Below are 20,404 nucleotides of genomic sequence, written 5' to 3'. Positions count from 1 at the left end.
ACACGCCAGACCCTTCGACCCTTCAACCTTCAAACACCGCCCTGAGCATAGTACCACGCAGGCGCTAAATTACTCCTTTGCCAACTGCCCTCCCCCGTCTATGCGGCCCCTGGAGACACGCTCCTGGGGCTAATGCGCAAGCGCCGTTCTACCCAACTTGCTGTCTCGTTACGCATGCCCGGGCGGCGGCGGGGTACTCTATGGAATTTACCAACGGAAGTTCGGCGGCCATCACCAAAGAGTGCAGGTTCGGCTAGCTAGCTAGAGGGGCTCGTTTCCGCCCCGCTCCCAGGTGGTGGGCGGCCATCTTAGGTGCGTGCAATTAAGAGCTTTGGCGGGATTGGCTCCACATCTGGGCTCTTCTCCTGCTCCCCACCTACCAGAGCCTTTCCCCGCGGGGCGGGACCTCCTAACGGCCGACTCCTTTCCAGGTGAAGGGTAACCCCGGTACGTTGGGGCTTTGCACGAGCCTCCCCGCTCCCTACCACGGGACCCCGGGACAGGGCCCACGCCCTCGCTGATCCGCCCTAGGGTAGGAAACAGAGAATGGGAGGCCTCTCTAGACTTCTTCCCGCAGCTCCCCCCAAAAGATGGGGGTGAGCCTTCCTTGAGAGGCCGCCTTCCCTCTCCACCTGCCCACGCCTCGGCAGTACACTCCCCCAGGCCTGTATACTCCCTAGATGCGGCTTAATGGGACTGTGGCCAAGTCCCACCTTTTTGCTTCTGCGCCAAATCCAATGGGGAAATACTTTTGCATCTTGCAGGGAAAAGGAGACTGTCGTGAATCAGCCGTACTCGGCGCGGGCGCGGGGAAAGGAGGAGGCGGGTCCTAGGACCGCCTTTCTTCCGCTCCAGGAAAGCGCGAAATGCGAGCGGGGCCCGTCCGCCTCCGAAACCAGGCATTCTTTCTTTTTCTGAATCCCAGAAGAGTTTTGCATTACTTCCTAGAGGCGAACTTACTTTCAGCGATAAACGGTGGGGGGGAAATGTTTGTACGTGGGTGGTCAGGGCAGTCTGAACGTAATATATTCAGGTTGCCTAAGTATTTTTACTTCCTTTCCCCTTTTTATAGTTGAAGAAACACTTAAATTCTGGAAATAGCGACTCAGTATCATGGCTGGCAGCCCTAATGAAGATTCAGAAGGAAGCAGAGTGCGTAACAACTATTAATTTACTGGTGAACTGAAATTCAGAATAATTGAGGTCAAAAGCGTAAACACTTTTAAATTAAACCAATAATTGAATTGTCTTTCTGTCTCCTGCTGATTTACTTTAGAAAGGCTGATACAGTCCTAGGCAGAGACCACCCATCACTTTCTTATGCACATGCTTTAATTCGCTTTAGATAACCCCTTAAATTAAATTCTGAGGATTTGTCTTTAAATGAAGGAGGGACGGAGAAGTGGTGGTGGACACAGTAAAGGAAAAGAAATAGCTTAGTATTTTTCTGTCACTAATGAAACTTTTCTTTCCCTTTGCACATTTTAGATTACTTATGTGAAAGGAGACCTTTTTGCATGCCCCAAAACAGACTCCTTAGCCCACTGTATCAGTGAGGACTGTCGAATGGGCGCTGGGATAGCTGTCCACTTCAAGAAGAAATTTGGAGGGGTGCAGGAACTGTTAAATCAACGTGAGTTTTGAAAACAGCTGAACTTATCTGCCCTGGCTAGAGCATCTTTTGATGCTCTTGTTATACTTAATGATTAAACAAGATATACATGCACAGATGGGGTTCCTAACTACTGAGTCCTTTTAACTCTGCAGATTAAGTTTTTCCTCTACAAAAATGGCCTCTAGTTTGGGTCCTTATCACAAGAAACCTGAGTTCTTGTAAAAGTTTTAAATTTCTTCCCCGTCTTTTATAAATCTTTCTTGATAATTTTACTCCGTTTCTCTGAAACCTTTAATAACTCGGAAGTGCTTAGCAAAGTCCACAGATTTTAGCTTGACATTCAAGATCCTCTGTTTACCCATATTGTGCTATGCTTCAAAGAGTTTAGAACCTTTTCCTTACAGACTCCTCCCATCACTTTCTACCAGTGATTTTAAACCAGAGATGTGTATCAGAATCACACGTGGGCTTCTGAAACAGTTGCTCAGACCACAGTCCAGGCTTACTGAATCAAAGTTTCCACTGGTGATTCTAATCCCAGCCTTTAAGAAAGCAACTTCTTACTGCTTTGTATTATATTTATTTCTAAACATGACATGTTTTCCTGACTGAAATCTCTTTAATAATTAAGAACTTTTTAATACATCTGTGTTCCCCTTAACGCTTAACGCATTAGCTGTTTTTGTATGTAAAAGGATTATTATTAAACACACATTTGGCAAGTAAAAAGTGCTGTGCATTCTAAAACATTTCACGGCAATAGACATTAAAGTTTTTTAAGTGAACAAGTAAGGGTATATTTGAAAATGCAGCAGGACCAAAGATGGGGTGTGAGGAAAACATGATTCAGAAAACATTAAGAAGAAAGCTGGAAGTTAAGGAATACAGTATTTAGGAAGGCTGATAAGGATCAAAGTGTTCTTCAGGGTTGAAAATTAATTCTAGTTCTGAAGTAGACTCAAATTTATAAAGATTTTTTAAAAATCTAAGAATGGAGATCAGTGTTTCGGTTTTCTTTTTCTTTTTTACTATTAAATAACTGTTTTTCTTAGAAAAAAAGTCTGGAGAGGTGGCTGTTCTGAAGAGAGATGGGCGATATATATATTACCTGGTAAGATGGGGCCAATTCTCAGTAAGTTCTAAGGATTGGTAAACCAATGGGCTGTACTGCATTTATGTCGATCACAGTGTTTCATTCCAGACAACCAGAGATGTCAAAAAGCTGACCTCATGCCAACTCAGATCCGGAAGTGGTGGCCATTTGGTGCACTGGATTAGAAAGGAACATGAGGCTGCATCCCAGCTCCATGGGAAAGAGTAGTGATATTCACCAAAGACCTGTGCTGTGAGACTTGGAAAAGTTAGGGATGCCTCCCATAGTTTAATTCCTTCCTAATCATAGTAAGATAGAGACAATAAAGTCTCAAGAGATAGATTGCCCAAAGGAGTTTTTCTCTCAGTCTTCCCAATCAAATGCAGTGCCAAGTAATACTCATCTCCTTTCCTGCCTGCTTCCTCAGTGTGGGATTCTTCCACTATCCAAAGGGTCTTTGGCCTCAGAAAGAGTGCAGCTTTTTGGCGATGGTGCTGGATGACTTATAGCCAAGTCACGACAAGCCTGATTTGGACAGCACACTGAGTGGGGACATGTCCTAGCCTCTTTGAATGTCCTTAATGCTACTGTGACTTCCAGTCTTGTTTGGAATGCTACCAGTTTGTCTCTGTTCTTTTATAGGGAAATAAAAGGCAAGCACAGGTTTTAAATAAATAAACCTAACAGGAAATTTTTAGCTGTTATGGATTCTTCCTTGTTACAGATATGCGGCTTATCTCTTGGAAGTGGCACAGAAACTTTCACCTACTTTGCTTAAAAACAGTAGACAATAGGCATACCTGCTAATCTGGTTTTCTTGGGAAAAGGAAAGCTTATTATATGGCAGTGTCTGGGTTTCTCAGGCTCTATGTAGTGGATTCCTGAGGAGCTCCCGTAACTGGAAGGGACAGTATGACATTTGTCATTTAGACTATTCTATAAAAATATACTTATTATTTTAATTATCAGGATGTTGGGAGAATATGATGACTTTTCTTTGGCTCTCATTTTGGACTAATGGAAATTTGAATTCGTTCTTTGTACTTAGATTACAAAGAAAAGGGCTTCACACAAGCCAACTTATGAAAACTTACAGAAGAGTTTAGAGGCCATGAAGTCCCACTGTCTGAAGAATGGAGTCACCGACCTCTCCATGCCAAGGCAAGGAAATCCAGGGCCCTAAATGAAGACTTGATTAGTGGGGTTTACTGTCTTACCCAAAGACAAGTGACTTAAAAGCTTAATGTAACCTAAAATACAGACTTAAAGGCGGAAAAATTTCAAAACATTTAAAAATCATCAGTAAACAAGTTGTCAGATCTTAGCCTAAGGTGTGCTCATCTTTTAGCCTGGGCTGAATGAATCAGGATGATTAAACCACAGACCTGCCTCAGCCTACTTAGTAGGGAGGAACCATTGTTCACAGACGTTAGTTGAATTCTGGGCATCCTCTACCTGAAGCTTGGCCTCTATTTCTGAAGCAATACAGCTAAAGAACAAAGACTGAGCAATTGTGATTTCTCTCTGGGCCACTTCAGGTGTCCCAAATCTGTTAATTCTGTGTGAAGAAAGTTGTAAGTTACCACTGCTTTTTAAACTGCATGCTTGTTTGTGTTCAGTGTGGACAATAGCCAGAGGATAGGTCCCTTATGTAACGTCTTAGACCCTAGATATTGGGAACTTAAGGGACTAACGTTAGGGGTTCAATATCCCCTTTGTTTCCTTTTCAGGAAATAGGCTTGGGGTCCCTTCTTCTCTTCTTGTCAGACTAGTTTTGTCAGTGCTGAGCATGCATGCAGGTTTATTCCAAGGTCCAAGTTACTTACGAGCGTGGCTACATGGTCCCTTATCTTATGCTGGTCTTTAATATGTTCATCGCTTATGTACCAGAAACTTTTTTTTAATCACAATTTTTTCAGGTACTTAACCACATTTATAGAAAATTATCAATTTTAAGCATCTCTTTTCCCTAGGGATATTGAGGATCAGTTAAGTAACATCTTGGAAGAAAGGTGCCAGGTAGTAAGAGTTTTGTGGGCCGATTGGGGTTTCTCACCGGAGTGCTGCAAAGATCCGAATTACAATCAGCTTGGCATTTCCCAACATTCCCTCTTGACTTCCTGTGTGCAGAGATCCTGTCCTTTGTCATTCTCCTTTTTATCTTCCTAACATTTCATTATCATAAGTGTATTTTAAAAATACCAACCTTTTGCCATCCACCAGCAGCTAGTTTTCATCAGTAGAAATAGAAGGATAGTAAGTTCTTCCATCTCACGGCAGTTATACATTTCTAAACGTAGCCTGAAGTAACTGGGAAGTGGTACTTTATTAGGCAAAAGAGAAGTGACAGCTGTTGGATGTTAGGGCGCTCTAGGAAACAGCCTTAGGTGACTCACAATAGGAGTTAACTTCCCAGCTCCCACCATGGCTGCCTATAGGTGTGAGACCAGATGATACCTTAGGCTTTGGGTGGATGCAGCCTAGAGGAAGAGGGAAGGAGTGTTTTCCCAGATACCTTCGTCACAACCAGTGGGGATGTTTTGTCTTTTTCAGGATTGGATGTGGTCTTGATCGTCTGCAATGGGAAAATGTATCTGCGATGATTGAGGAGATCTTTGAGGCAACAGACATCAGAATTACTGTGTACACACTCTGATCAGATGAGCATTTTGGATACGTCTACCTTCTGTGTCATCTGGGCCTTAGGACTGAGCAAACTGACCTTAAAATGGTCAGAGGAAAGTTTCACGTGAAGTAGTCTGTTTCACAGGCCAGACTTTGGTTGCTGTATTCTCACGATTGGGCTGGGAATTTGGAGGAGGGATTGCTTGGGAAGTGTTGCTGGGAATTTTTTTTTTTTCCAGGAAGGTAAGGCCTAGATGGCCTGATACTAGGTAGGGAAGTCAAATGTTGGGCCTATGACCCCTGTTTTGCTAGGGATGCTGCTTGATTTGTTTGGGTTGCCACTAGGTGTCAGCATTGCTTCTACTTCTGCTGTTTAAGAGAAATTTCAGGAAGGATGAACATTTCAGTTAATTTTGCATCTTTTGTCATTTGTGCACTTACCTGGTATTATCCTTATGTCATAATATTCATCCTAGGAGAGAATTATGGGTTCAGTTTTGTTTAAATTACAAGAAAGAGTTTTACGTTGTTAACAAGGAATTTGTGGTGACAAGAATGGAAAAATAAATTCTTGGGGGGGGGCGGGCAGTGAGGTTCTGTGCACATGTCTGTGTTGTTCTGGACTTGGGTAATGGAGGATTCACCTGTAACTTAATCCGGAGGAGTCAGATAGAGGGTCCAGTACAAAGAGCAGCAAGGTGAGAAATAAGACATCAGAATGGGCAAGAACTGTGGGTCAGCACACTGGAAAGGCAGGCTTTTAGAATCTCCCCGTGGTGAACTCCTGCTCTCTTTTGTCCACCACATAGGTTCTGTGATTGAACCTGTTTGAATTCAGTCATGAAACAAATAAAATACTATGAAATATGTGGCAAAGTTCTTAGTGTGGAGTAATGAGTCAATAAATCAGTAGTTCTCAACAAAACCCATATGAATCTCCTTAAAAAAAAATAAAGGTCCACTTCCTCCAAAAAGAATTCTAATTTGGTAGTGGGGGGGGCAGGGGAGAGTGGCCAGGTTTCTTTGTATTTTTAAGCTCCAGAGGATTCTGATGTGTAGCCACCTGGGATCGAAAACAGTAAATATTAGTCCCCTTTTCTTCTAAGCTAAGAGAGCAGTGCTTTGTCCACTCTTGATTTCGATGGTGGAAGAATAAGGTTCATGGATTTAGCCAGTGGTTCAGTATCAGAGGTATGGGGAAAACTAGTAGAGTATTTCAACCCTCCACCCCCTTACTGTGGTGTTGAGTTCAAAGAGACAGACCTACTATTGATTTTCTCCCTAGAGTGAATTCTGGGTCTGTCATAGGACTTGCTGCTTTCCCAAGTGTAAAAGAACTGGATTTTAGAAGCGGCTTGTTAAAACACCAGGAAAGCACTGGTTAAATATAATCTTTGTACCTTAGACTTGTGTTTTTATTGCGTCTCAGCCTGAATGAGGCAGCAGTTTCAAAAAGTATTTCACTTCTTTTGTATCTATGTGTAACAGACAAGTTCTCCATGTTGTTGGGGGTAGGGGCAGTGCCGGGGGCAAGTTCATTGTCAAACTTTTAGACTAAGACTTTTTTGGAGCTTTGTTTCTGTCCACATACACACAGTAAAATTGAAGGGGAAAAAAAAGGGAGAGAATGTCTATACAAAACAAAATGAGAGTGGAGTGGTAAGAGGAAACTTAGAATTCAAGTATTTTGCCTAACTGTGCAAATAAATCTTAACACTGGGTCAAAACATTGATTTTCTAGGCTGCTTCTACATTTTAAGGGATTAGGGTTAATTTTTTTCATGGAGTATGAGCCTCGTTCATATTTCTTTAACAAAACTAGTCTTGTGGAGGTCTGGCTGTGAGTGGAATTCAGCAGGGATGTGATAAAGTGCTTTGTCATTTGCAGATAGTCTTGGGGTCAAATTCCAATGACTTACCACACTTGAAGCCTGGGGAAAGGAGGCATGGCCTGATACTCAGAATGGACACATTATTCCTGGAAACCTAGTTAGAGTTTGGGAAACACCCAGAAATTCACGTGTGAAATTTTGCTTCTACATAGGACTCAAACAAGCCTTTTAAGAAATGAGACTTTTGACACCATCCTGCCGTTGCCATCAAGTACCACATACTGACTATTCTTACATTATGTGTATCTGAACATTGAAATCCTACTTCTTGTCCTTTCCTCTTTAATCAAGGTGCTAATTGCCTATGAATTGGCACTTGGGATGTTTATATACCTTAGAAACATTTCTTGTGCCTTTTGTTTCATCCTCTGCCATACTCCTTGTCTTCAGAGGAGGGAAAAGATACTCATTTTACAGCTAATCTCAGAAGAAAATATTTCATGAAGGTCAAGACCGAGGTGTGAAGTCTGCATGGGAGAGTTAGTACATCCCGTGTTGCCTAGGCAAGTTCTGGTTTAAGCCTTCCTCCCACTTTATATATTGTCATGGCTTGGTTCATAGCCTGGGGCATCCCTATTCCTGGGACTTGCTTACTGTCCATAATAACTTCTAAATGTCCAAGTTCCTTAAAAAACTTGGTCACAGAAAGACCACACCACCTCTTTTATTAATGTTGCTGTTTTTCTTAAAAAAAAGAACCCAACTTAAGATGCATTTCTGGACATATTTCAAAGATCTGTGCAGACTTTGGGTCTGAGGCTCTTCGACCTAAGCAGCCCAGTTGAGGGAAATGCGGACCTGCAGCCCCGTGGATGCCTGGTGCCCGTATATGGTTGCCGTTTCTCTCTTCGCAGCTCATTTTCCTCTTTCCCAAGAGCAGCCTTAGAGAGAGAGGCACAGCTTAAATGATTTACAGCATAAGTGTATTTTGAGTCCTCGGAGGGCGTTGTGCAGTAGGATTGGTTCGTGTCAAATGTTGTCCAGCTCCAAGTGGCATTGGGAAGTCAGGCATGTCCCAGATGGCCACATGTGTCATTGCTGTCTCTTGGTGGCAGCAGACAGACCTTAGTGAGAAAACAGAAAGCATGTTACTGAGAGCCTTGCTGGCCCTAAGCAGTGAAGGGTTTTCTTTTTGAGTTAGGGATTCTTTGTGCCCTCGCCAGCAAGTGCCTGAATTTCTCCATAGTCTCCTGTGATTTCCGGTTTACTCAGGACTGGATTTGTTTCATTCATGTTTTGGTGTGGTTCGCACAGAGAAAGCCCCAGAAGAGATCTGCTTTAAATATGTTATCTTGAGTTAAATATATGGTTAAATCCTATTCTGTCATTTTTCAAAAAGACGGAATAAGAAATATGAGACAAATTTTCTTTAACAAATGCTCATTTCTTGAGAGTATTTTAATTAAGCAGAGTTCTTTGCTTTTAGATGACAACTTGATTTCATGCCAATTTTTTTTTTTTAACTTGGTACATTTTAACCTTTCCCTTCAGGAATATGAGCAACTAAAATAGAGTACAGGGAAGCATGTTAATGGGTCCAATAATACGGTTATGTACACTAATGGAAGGAGGCTTATAATGTGGAACATGTCCAATAATATTTTATTTAAAAATAATTTGACTTAGAAATGGACTTTTCCCTCAAACTGATTTATCTATTTTACTTGTTTATTTAGATTAGCAAAAGATATAACTCTCAGTTATCCAAAATTAAAGGCTCTTTTTAATCCTCCTTGAAATGCTTAATTTTTATAGCAGGTTTAGCTATTTTATTATTATTATTATTATTATTTTTTGCAGCACACGGGCCTCTCACTGTTGTGGCCTCTCCTGTCGCGGAGCACAGGCTCCGGACGCGCAGGCTCAGTGGCCGTGGCTCATGGGCCCAGCCGCTCTACGGCATGTGGGATCCTCCCGGACCGGGGCACGAACCCGTGTCCCCTGCATCGGCAGGCGGACTCTCAACCACTGCGCCACCAGGAAAGCCCTAGCTATTTAATTATTTGACTTAATGGACAACACACACACACACACACACACACACACACATCCATCTCTGACGTCTGGTTAGTTGGGCAGCTGGAAGAAGTGGCCTGTGACTCTGAAAGATGCGTAAGAAGAAAGTACACGAGTTAAAATTAGGCTACCAGTCATCATTCTACATAATCTATGTAGGGTTTATAATTACGAGTGACAGTCCCTATACTAATAAAATCTTCGAGGAATTTAAGTTAATTTTGTATTTTCAGAGGCCATCCTTAGAAATCTGTTTGTATTACTACTCACCACCACTCAGAGGGGTCTTATTTTGTGTGAGCAAAGTACCATGTGGCATTACCTGACCATAGTCTCACTGAATTCAGTGAATGGGTCCTGCTTTTTGTAAGAAATGGCCAAAAACTGTGTCTTCATGGATTGGGGAACGCTCAGCTGGAGAATGATCAGGCACCCTGTGTGCATGTCTAATAGCAAACACCTGCCAACATCAAGCCCTGAACACTTACGTTTCCAAAACGTGTCCATGAAGCAACATCTCTTTAGACTATTACGAGTGTGAGACACCAAAAATAAGTTTAATATCTTCATGGAAGCATGCCGCTTTCATGTTTTATTAATAAGTGAGGTGTTCCAGAATTAAAGTTGGATAAGAGGGTGGTGAAGACCCTTTCTCTGTTACGGGAAAATTTTGATCGGTAACTCAGGTCTTGTAAAGAGACTTAGTCATTGCACTTCTATGGGAGCAAACTAGATCAGATGAAATTCAAAAGGAGGTAGTAAAGGATCCTTTACCCTCTTTCCTGAGGGCAATCGGCCTGTTTCTCTAAGAGTCTAATTTACCCTCAGCAAGAGGCCAAATTTGCCTTAATCGTGTCCTAATTATTTGCTTAAATAGCTAATCTTTACTTCCAGTTCTCCTATCACATCTTGATATCTGTAGGAGGCTACTTCTGAGCTGCTGCCTAATTTACAAACATCTTTTAAACCTTTAAACATTGCTGTATAGCAGAACTTGTTGCTATATTATCCTCATTCCCCGCATTCATTTTTCTGCGAGTTCTGATGAGGTCTTCTCAACATTAGGGAAATGTTCTTGCATTGTACATTCAAACAGCAATTATTGGTCTCCCTCAAAGCAGAACCATTCGTCTGAAAACATGAAAGCTTCTCTGGCCCCCAAAAAGTTGAATGCAGATCCATTCGGGGACTTTCAAAAGTACCAAAAATGAAAAAAAAAAATGCCCTTGTAGGAATGCAGAACCTACATTAGAGAAAAATGGAATGGTAAGGTTGCAAATGGGGTGGCGGCAGGGCGTCTAGAAGGTGTCCAGAGTTAGTAAGTCTGAACAGGTGGACATGGGGACATGCTTAGGGGGCTGAAATATCTTTGCTGTTCAGTAACAGGTCCTTGCACCGTCTAAATCTTACTATGAAAGTCATTCTGTCTCATCAAAGCTTCTGGATTCCTGTCACCCTTGAGCACTCCAAGTTATGGGGAAAATCAGTTTGATATAAAATAGTAGGAGAGAAGGATTTAGGGAGAGGAATTGAGAAGAAAGAGAAAGGAAGGAGGGATCTTCTAAGAATGTTTTTACAACCAACCAAAAACAGAGATGAAATCCTATCAAAGGAAAATCAAAGAGACCACTCGTTCCACCTGACCTTCTACCCAAGTTAACAGTGAAAAGACTCACGTGAGGCTGAGCCCACTCGCCTACTTCAGGATGTCGGCCAACTTCTCGTCATAGTACAGGAAGTTCTCCTGAATGTCCTCCCAGGGCTCAAAGGCCTTGGATTCACCCTCTTCTTGCTCCACGAAATTCTGCCAGACGTACTCGAAGTCTTGGGGCTTCATGATGCGCAGTTTGCAGCCAGCCTCCTTCAGCTTCCTGAGAGCCGCCTGGATCTCAGGCTCCTCCCACATGAAGAGCCGCCCCGCCAGGAGGAGCAGGCGCAGGTTCTTGGTCTTGTTGAGGGTCCTGACGATGCGGTCAGCGCAAGCCGCGCAGGGGCTGGAGGACACGTACCAGGTGACCAGGTAGCGCAGGGCCGGGTCGAAGGCTGGCATGATGGTGTTGAAGAAGGCTTCCTCCGCGTGGGCGGCGACATGCTCGTCCTCTAGGTATCCCTTCGAGGCCTGCACTTGGCCTCCCTTGCTCTGCGCTTCAACCACATAGCAGAGGAAGGTCTTGTTCCGCCCAGAGCTGTACTCCACATTCCGGAACTGAAACTTAAAGAAGTTGGCAGGCAGCCGCTCCCTGTGGGTCAAGGAGGCAAAGGCACAGGGAAGGAGAGAGAATGATGAGTTCTTGTTCTAGGACTAGCATGGAGTGGATGGCTCTCCAAGATAAGTACCTCTGAGACGCATTCACTCTCAATACCGAAACAGGACTTGCCTACGCTGACAGCAGTGACAAAAAGACACGAAGGGATTCAAATGTTTATCTAAAGGAGAGGAGAGAATTTGGAGTGAGGTGTGCATCCTGGACACTTCATTTGCACAGGTCTCCAAAAACTCCACCTTCACTCCCAGCACACAGCACACGCTCACATTTCTAAATCAGTGACTCTTTAACCTGGCTGTACGTTAGAATCCGCTTGAGGAGCTACAAATGTCCATGCCCAGGCCCCACGCCAAGCCAATTAAATGAGAACATTTGGAGGAGGCCTAGGCATCAGCATTTTTAAGTGCTCCAGGGCTTCCCTGGTGGCGCAGTGGTTGGGAGCCCGCCTGCCGATGCAGGGGACACGGGTTCGTGCCCCAGTTCGGGAAGATCCCACATGCCGCAGAGCGGCTGGGCCCGTGAGCCATGGCCGCTGAGCCTGCGTGTCTGGAGCCTGTGCTCCGCAATGGGAGAGGCCACAGCAGTGAGAGGTCCGCATACCGCCAAAAAAAAAAAAAAAAAAGTGCTCCAGATGATTCTATGTGGCCAGGTTTGAAAAGCAGTGTTCAAATAGTAATTTTACAAAGTAGCAAGCCTGTAAAATATCTCATGACAGAGCAAGAACATTTCATGCTTTCATATCTCTCCTTGTCAGTCACAGATATTGCATCTTAGGTACAGGATGGCCTAAAACTTGCAGTCCCAGGCTCTCCCAAGGACCGTTTTTCTCAAGTCTGTCTTTTCCCTCAGGTGAAAGAAGGGTTGTCATGTAAGTGTCCAAGAATGTTTATCTTTGAGGCCAGACTACCTAAGGGTACCTTGATATGAATTAACTTGTATAGTATTGACACATTTCAAAACCATAAAAGACTTGGCCTCTGCCTTCCAGTTGCTTATAATCTAGCAGCTAGATTATAGCTGGAAAGAAAAGATGTAAAGAAGACAGCTGAGAACAGTCGAGGACTACTAAAAATGAAGAGGTAGAGTGGAGGACATGTGATGAAGGTTCTTGAGAGTTTAGCCTTGACTCGGTAGCCAATAGAGAATTGTTACAGGTTCCTGAGGAAAGAAAAGTATAATGAAAGTGAGGTCCATGGAGGAGTACCGGGGTGGCATTAGGCAGAGAGAGGGAAGCTGGGGGAAAAGCCTGAAATGTAGAAAGCCCATTTGGTGTCTTAGAGCACCAGACTTGGTAATGAATATGTCTAAGGGGAGATGGATGATTAGGAAATGAAAGCAGCATAAAAAGCCCAGGTGTTTTGAAAAGTTTAGTAGTAATAAGGGGAGAAAAAAGGAGAGGGCCTAAAGAAAGCATCAGAGGTGAAGATTGTTTTCATCTTTACGTGTATGTGCATGTTTTTCTAAAATAGGGAAGATTTGTGCAGGTTCGAAGTCCAAGGAGAATGAAGAGGCTGCAACAGGAGAGATTGAAAAGGTCAGAAGGAGAGGAGTGGATGAGGACCAGCTGGAGAGGCTGAATGTTTTCTTTTAAAAAATGTAATCTCTGTGGTTGCCCCAGAAGATACCCTATGGCAACCATTAACTCTGCTCTTGCTTCTCTACACCCCTTCCCTTCCCCCAGAGAGGTCACCCAACTCCCTGGGCTGCAGAGGGATCCCTGGTATCCCAGGGTCTTGGCTTCTTAGGGGTAAGTAGCAGGTGCCAAAGAGCTGAGGAAACTTGAGCTATTTTCCTGCAGTCCTTCCGTCCCCCATCACCACATTTTCTCCAGCCAGCTTTCCATGTCCCCTGCTGTCAGGTTAAGTTTCCATTGTGGAGATGGATGTGTTTGGGGACCCAGCCCTGGGATTCCTTTGGGTACTATCTTTAGCTCCCTAAGTCCCTCTGTCCCTGGTTGAATGTGTTTATATTTACTTAACATTTGGGGAGGATGGACGGCCAGATGATTCCCCTGTCCTCTTTCAATCCCTGCTGGGAATTCACTTACACTGGGCTTTCCCCCATTAAACCCACCCCACCAGACCACTCCTGAACTCAGCCAGTTGCTAAATGATCCCTTCACTTCCTAGAGTGGCTTTTTTTTTCTCCCAAGAAGCACAGAGCTTACCTTCCTTGCTGAAACTGTTTTTGTTTGTTTGTTTTTTAATTGGAGTGTAGTTGCTTTACAATATTGTGTTAGTTTCTGCTGTACAGCAAAGTGAATCAGCTATATGTATACATATATCCCCTCTTTTTTGGATTTCCTTTCTTCAAGGCCTTTTGCCAGACCACTTCCCCAAGTCCAATCCAGAGCTACCTGTAGGATGGATTCTCAGGTAAAACTTTTGGAAGGATTCATGGCTGCTTGGTTGGCTTGGGGGCTTCCACAATAGCTGCCTGTTGGTCCCTCAGGTTTCCTTCTGGAAACCCCGAAGTATTGCTCCAACTCTGCCAAGTACAGCCCAGCTGAGAGGACATGTGTGGCCCAGTGTGCAGTTGCAGGTTGGCTGGATGGTCTACAACTGATGCTTCTCTCAGCCCATCCTCCTCTTCTTTAGGCAAGAGGAGAGGACCCAGAGAAACCGGAAACCCAAGAGAGAGGAAGAATGTTCACCTCTCTGTAAATATCAGTTTCCACCGCCGTGGGCCAACAGCCCCATGGTCTACCCTGTCCCTCAGCAGGGCTTTCTACTAGGGACCTCAGGAACGGAAGTGCATCCAAGGGGCAAAAGGGAAAGTCACGGAAGGTCCTGGCTCCCCAGTGGGATTCTTGGTCTTCTAGAAGGAGCATAAAGGTTGAATGAGGTTCTTTGGGCTTCCCACAGACTGAAACAGCTCGGCCCTGGAGGGCTACCAGGAGAATAGAGGCAACAGAGGTCTGAAATTTCTCCAGAGAGCTAGCCAACATGGCCATCTTGGGTTATATTATAGAATCACATAACACTATTATGCCCACTAGTGGAAGGAAGGAAATAGTGACAGTGATTTCATAGATAATCACAAACATCTTTTATTTTCTAGTAGCATGATATGCCCAAGTACTACACTTACTTATATTATAGCCCGTTGCTGTCAACCCCAGCAGATATTTTACTGCTAAAGTGTGTGTGTGTGTGTGTGTGTGTGTGTGTGTGTGTGTGTGTGTGTGTGTGTGTGTGTGTGTGTGTGTTGGAGTGGTGGTCAGGAGAGAGATGCTGATGGTAGATTCCTTCACCTGGACTCAGTCCCTTCTTCAAGCACAGAAACCAACAGCATGATTCCTACCCCCTCCTGCCAACTTCAGCACCTCTTTCAGCACCACTTCCTCATACTTTCTGCAGACAAGGCCATTCATACTTCATCTGCTTAGACCCTGGTTTCTGGGCAATTCTCTAGGCAGGAAGTGGAGGATCCTTATATCTAGAAAAAAGTGGGACAAAGGTCTGCTTGATGGAGGGAGAAGAGATGTGAGTCAATGCTATATATATATATATATATATATATATATATATATATATTCTCACTTTCACATTAAAAAACATTTGCATTTCCTAAGCATAAATCTAGACAGTGAAAGGAAGCAACCTGGAGGGCAGTGGAAGCTACTCCAAGTTTAAACATTTGCCCCCAAATAATCCATGGAGTAGAAAATCTACTCACAGGTAATTGAGTGTTGACTCGTTTCCGCTTTGCTCACGAGACCTTTCGTGACCTACTTGAAAGAGGCAGAATTGCCAGTTTCAGTTTCCTTTTCCCTTTTCCAGACCACTTTTCAAAGAAGATGCTAGGAGTGGGCATCGTCAGAGGAGGAGTGTAGGGAAGCAGAGAGTTATAACAGCCCGACTTCCTAGAGCTAAGAAGGGGTTTGAGGAACTGCTGGCTCCTGACTGACAGTTCTGGACGGGATTCCCAAAGCCCTGGGCCCGCCCTGTTTCCCGGGGAAACACCATCTCTGCACATGAGCTTCCACCTTCCCCCAACCCTCAGTGGAGGCCAGGGTGGCCAGAGTCAGTGGCCGTCTTCTGTTCTTTATAGAACAAACTTTCCCAGCCTGCTCCAGACTCCAGGTGAGGGGTGAGGGGCCGTGGCATTAACAGTGGTGTCGAAGGCCCCTCACTCTTTGCCTGGCCCTTCTCTGAACCCTGCTTCTCCTCTCCATTCCTCACATGGGTGGAGTAAGCTCCTGGGGGCTAGAGAAGTGGTTGGAAGGAGACTCGTTGCCTGTGCCATTTATCTCCGTTCTAGAATAATCCCTTTGATAGCGGGTTCAGCTCATGTAAAATCATACACAACATAACTAGAGATAAAGACAAACACACAGCAAGGGGAGCTGCCAGGCAGGGCTGCAGCTGGGGTGGAGACATGGGGAGCCAACCCGTTCCGGCGCCCCAGAGCTTCCCTCAAGCATGCTGAGTTAAGAGGCAGGCATGATCCAGTGGAATTCTCTTGTGAGCCTAGCGCTGCTGGATCTTCGTATATATTTCCTGAACTTCTCTCCTCAAGAAGCCCTCCCCGCAATTAATTCCCTACCTGAATGTCTGGCAGAGAGCCTACCACACAATAGGTACTCGATCATGAGTTCACTCACTTATTCAGCAGATGTTTATTGAGTACCAGTTAGGAGCTGGGTACCATTCTTGGTGCTAGGGAAAGCACCTAAAAGGCAGAGTCCCCGTCCTCATGGAGGTTAAATATTTCTGGGGGAAACAGGCAGTAAACAAATGTCTCCTATTCAGAAAATATTTGTTGAATATAAAAGACTCTTCTTTATGGCCTTTTTAGATGCACTTGCATCACTGTCTGATGCAAATCAGAGAGTCTTGGGGTTCACACCCTACTCCATCCACTAGCTTTGGGCAAATTATTTCTCCCTCTGAGGATTGGTTTCCTCATCTGAAAGACAGGTTGAGTAATCCAACCTCTCAGATTTTGGACAGCAGTCGACACTCGAGAAATTAAACCTGGTACCGATGGATGGTACCTTCTCCGGGCCTCAGATCTTACCCCTTAGGCACATCCCTCCTCTGCTCTCCTCCTGTTCAGAGGGTTCTCTCTTTCAGTGCTGTGCTGGTTTAACAGCTCTCTGAAAGAAATTTTTTTTAAAAGCCCTGATTTCTAACATTTGCTGATTCCTGTAAACACACCCATTATGGAGATTTCAGGAAACCAACAGGATTTAGTGAACACAGACTTGGTAAGAGATGCACCCGATTGACTCTCAGCTGAGAGGCATGAGCGGGCCTGGGCACACTGCCACAGTTACAGACCTTTCTCTAGCACTTTCTACCACATTTTTATGTGTGTGTGTGTTTGTTTTTTTTTTTGCGGTACGCGGGCCTCTCACCTCTGTGGCCTCTCCCGTTGTGGAGCACAGGCCCCGGACGCACAGGCTCAGTGGCCACGGCTCACGGGCCCAGCCGCTCCGCGGCATGCGGGATCTTCCCGGACCGGGACACGAACCCGTGTCCCCCTGCATCGGCAGGCGGACTCTCAACCACTGTGCCACCAGGGAAGCCCTACCACATTATTTTTAATGTTCTTAGGTCTGCTTTCTATTTTTTTTTTTTTGGCCATGCCACGAGGCTTGTGGGATCTTAGTTCCCCGACTAGGGTTTGAACCTGGGCCCTCGGCAGTGAAAGCTCCAAGTCCTAACCACTAGACCACCAGGGAATTCCTTTAGATCTGCTTTCTTTCCCGAGTGCCCTATTCAAACAAGAATCACGATAAGTGGGCATGTCTCTCCTTATTCCTACCCAGTACCCGCTCCTCCCCTCAGACTGTTTCCTGAAAAGCCATCTGCGGTTCTAGTCTGGGGCCCTGTTCTAAGGGTCGGTGTGGCTAGACCTCTCCCCCGTGGAAGTCCAGGCTCTGCTGGTCCTTTGATGCCAGGGCGCCTGGAGAGCGAAAGAGAGGAGAGCTGTTCCCTCTTCCTGTCCCGGCACAGACACAGCCACACCTCTAGGCTATTTTAAGCTGTCTGTTTACTTGGAGGGGCCCAGGAGACAGATCTCCACAGCTGTTCCTTATGGCTGGGAAACACGAAGGGCTCTACCTCCCTCCTGAACTGCTCTCAGAGCACCCAGAAAGCTGCCCTGCTGTGCCTTTTTTTCTGAGCCTTGGGTCAGGGAAGCCTCTGAGCCTCACCATCTCGAGGATGGAGAGAGCTGGAGCTCTGTTTGGGAGATCAGTGGAAAGGATGCTAGGGTGGAGTCAGAAAACTTGCCACTTACTGGTTCTGCGGTCTTGGAGCCGTGACTGGATCTCCCCTACTCTCAGCTTCTCCATCTGTAGAGTGGCAATGATATAGCTCCTCTCCTGGCCTTGTGCCGAGGCTTGAAGGCACTCAGGCCTATGGAAGTGTGCCGAGATTATAAAGCTCCAGACACATGAAGTGACATCAGAGGATTGAACCTTTCAAAACCAACCACGCTGAGACCTCAAAGCATGTTCAACTCAACAAACATACTCTAATTCTGTTCTGAAGCAACCCTGCCCCTGTGCCGGGGAGATCACAAGATCACAGCACTGTGCAGAGTGGGTGTGCATGTGCCTGTGTGTGTGTGTGTGTATGTGACCAAGGCCAGCACGGACCAGCATGTTTAGGTGTTAGAAGAAGGATCTCCTTCCACAGAGAGCCACCGGAATCAAGGATTCTCCTGTCCTGGTGGCCCTAGGCTCTCCCTGTGAATGTATTAATCCGTGCCCCATTGCTCCTTTAATCCTGGGTTGAAGGGGACATTACTTGGTTGGCCATGGGTGAGTGCAAGTTCCGGGGCTCTTTCCTTAAGCCTTGCCTCAGGAACTAGGATGCATTTCCCTCAGGTTCTGTTAGAAATCGGAGAATATCTGAGTTGGAAGGGACCTTGGGAATCAACTAGCGTAACTTCCTCATGTTACGAATGAAAAAACTGCAGCCAGGACTGGAAAAGCACTTGCCCAGCTTCAAACAGCAAGTCCAAATTGCCTCCCAGGGCCCCTTCTGCCCCTTGAAGGCATCAGGCCTTCGTTCTTCCTGAAGTTTCTCTTCCTGTGGCCCTTCGTCTGCTGTGGGCATTGTTGGAGACTCCCGTGAAGGAATCCTAGTGGCCCCACGTACTCCCTTCTTATTCTTTGATTAGGAACTTAGCAGAATCTTCTGCCAAAGGGACAGAGAGGGAAGAGGAGGAAGACAGCTTGGTTTCATTCCTGGAAGTGGCATAATCTGGAGAAGACAGGGGGACCCTGTGTGGTGCCCCCTCTTTGGAGCCTCAACACTCTTTGCTCTAGATCCTGCTTCCTGCAGGCTGTGGCTGAGGGTGTTGGAACCCCTCCTCTGCCCAGAAGCTCTGGGCCTCGCCTGTTACTTCTCTGTTTCCCTGGGGGGCGGATGTAGGCAGCCCCTGGGGAGACTCAGAAATGATTCAGCAAGCAAAAAAAAAAAAAAAAAACACTTCTCACTCTAGCTTGGGAAAGGATGGATCTGTCTTTCCTGTCTTAGGATCTTCTACTCCAGGGAGAAGCTCTAAAGAAAGAGTGAGAGACATACAGGTAGAGGAGAGGCCCACTCAGAAGCAGAGAGAGACGTTGAGGGAGGGGCTACTTCGGGACCATATTGAAATGTACCGGTGGCATCCCATGTTTTTACCAAATTCCCTGGGACTAAACAACCTCTACCCAGAGAGGCAAGTGATGCCTCTGGGGTAGTTTCCTCCTCTGGGCCCTGGCCTCCGCGGAGTTTCCCCACCTCCCCTGACTGGAGGTGTCTGAGAAGCCAAGAGAGATTTGCTGCTGCGTCCCCTGCAGCCCCTGCTGTGCACACCTGTGCACTCTCATGGCTGCAGCATGGTGACCCCAATCCCTACTCTTACCATCCTAAGTCCCCCCAGCCTGTCCCCAGCTGGTGCTCTTCTAGGGAGGAGGAACCCAGTGCACACCCAGCTCTCACCCTGTGACGATCTCAAAGGGCGGCAGCTCCTCCAGTTCCCTCAGCTTCTTGGGGTCCTCCAGGTTCTCCAGATCCTCGCCATCCTGCGAGGTAGGCACCGTGGCCGCGGTGGTCTCTTCTTTCTGGGCCATGGAGGGGCAGAGGCTTGGGAGTCTCTGAGAGAGAGGAGAGACGGCGGGTCTGGGGCCAAGGCCTGGAGGCAGAGTCCCAAGCAGCTGTCAGCAGCTAAATCTGCCTGGGGGTGACAGGAAAAGGATCTGGCCGTCCGGGAGTGTGCTCACCCGCTGGCCCACAGGCTTTATAACCAGAGGCCCCTCCCCCAGGCTCTCTCGCTCTGTCTTTTTTTAATTGAGTGACGGCGGGTGCCGGGATGGGGGGAATGGAAAATCTGGCCATCGGTATCCCCTATTTATCAGCAGCAGACAGGAAGCTGGCAGGTGGGGATGGCTTGGCCTGCTCTCCCTCCCCACACCAGGTCACACATGTATGCATATTCTCTTTGTTCTCACCCTCCCTCACCATGTATCCCTCACCTTTCTTTCCCACCCAGCTCGCCTGGGGAGATCGTGGAAGGGACCTAGGGTGGGTGAGTTTTCGGAGGGAAGCTCTCTCAGAGGTTTAAGCAGGACAAGGCTTGTGTTGAAAGGGGCATTTGCAAAGAGACCCAGGCCAGCTTGTTGGGGAGACTTGGGTTCAGGGAAAGAGGGTCCTGAGACAGGGGGCGATGAGTAGTGCAAATTGGGAAAGAAACCGTGAGTTGTTACTCAAAGGGAGTGGTTGCTGATTTACCTGTTATGATGCATAAGCAACGTCACATCGACTGGGCGCCTCCAGAAGTAACACTATTGCCATTTACTAAGCTTAGTTTTGGAAAGAGGCCAGGCAGTGAGTTTAGTGTTTTATATGTGAAATTGGACTTAATGCTCTCAATAGTCCTGGGAGGCAATGTGGAT

At 46.0% G+C, this 20,404-nt stretch overlaps 2 protein-coding genes across 8 annotated transcripts; one reads left to right on the top strand and one right to left on the bottom strand.

Annotated features, from left to right (window-relative positions):
- Positions 1–36: 36 nt before the first annotated feature.
- OARD1 (O-acyl-ADP-ribose deacylase 1) lies at positions 37–6,737 on the top strand. 7 transcript variants are annotated; one of them, XM_060162840.1, is made up of 6 exons: positions 37–312; positions 1,073–1,152; positions 1,489–1,633; positions 2,668–2,726; positions 3,757–3,869; positions 5,262–6,737. In XM_060162840.1, exons 2-6 carry the CDS (start codon positions 1,114–1,116, stop codon positions 5,362–5,364), a joined length of 459 nt encoding a protein of 152 aa, XP_060018823.1. In that variant the 5' UTR covers positions 37–312; positions 1,073–1,113; the 3' UTR covers positions 5,365–6,737. The 7 variants fall into 7 exon arrangements, with proteins under 7 accessions (XP_060018823.1, XP_060018818.1, XP_060018820.1 ...); XM_060162835.1 differs by having other exon boundaries at positions 38–247; XM_060162837.1 differs by having other exon boundaries at positions 294–431.
- Positions 6,738–7,871: 1,134 nt separating this feature from the next.
- Positions 7,872–19,712, bottom strand: APOBEC2 (apolipoprotein B mRNA editing enzyme catalytic subunit 2). The gene is made up of 3 exons (XM_060162833.1): positions 19,452–19,712; positions 10,918–11,481; positions 7,872–8,289 (listed from the first exon to the last, which is right to left on the bottom strand). Exons 1-2 carry the CDS (start codon positions 19,580–19,582, stop codon positions 10,938–10,940), a joined length of 675 nt encoding a protein of 224 aa, XP_060018816.1. The 5' UTR covers positions 19,583–19,712; the 3' UTR covers positions 7,872–8,289; positions 10,918–10,937.
- Positions 19,713–20,404: the final 692 nt, after the last annotated feature.

The sequence above is a fragment of the Lagenorhynchus albirostris genome, chromosome 10 (genome assembly GCF_949774975.1).
Source record: "Lagenorhynchus albirostris chromosome 10, mLagAlb1.1, whole genome shotgun sequence".
NCBI lineage: Eukaryota > Metazoa > Chordata > Mammalia > Artiodactyla > Delphinidae > Lagenorhynchus > Lagenorhynchus albirostris.
The sequence above is the reverse complement of the archived record's forward strand: the minus strand, read 5'-3'. Positions and strand labels throughout refer to the sequence as shown.

What these genes read in the sequence shown, in the direction of transcription:
- OARD1 (XM_060162840.1), top strand. Translation starts at nt 1,114, where the DNA reads ATGGCTGGCAGCCCTAATGAAGATTCAGAAGGAAGCAGA. An exon ending in AAGATTCAGAAGGAAGCAGA is followed by an intron (nt 1,153 to 1,488) that starts GTGCGTAACAAC and finishes TGCACATTTTAG; the next exon opens with ATTACTTATGTGAAAGGAGA. An exon ending in GCAGGAACTGTTAAATCAAC is followed by an intron (nt 1,634 to 2,667) that starts GTGAGTTTTGAA and finishes TGTTTTTCTTAG; the next exon opens with AAAAAAAGTCTGGAGAGGTG.
- APOBEC2 (XM_060162833.1), bottom strand. Translation starts at nt 19,582, where the DNA reads ATGGCCCAGAAAGAAGAGACCACCGCGGCCACGGTGCCTACCTCGCAG. An exon ending in CCCTTTGAGATCGTCACAGG is followed by an intron (nt 11,482 to 19,451) that starts GTGAGAGCTGGG and finishes CTTGACCCACAG; the next exon opens with GGAGCGGCTGCCTGCCAACT.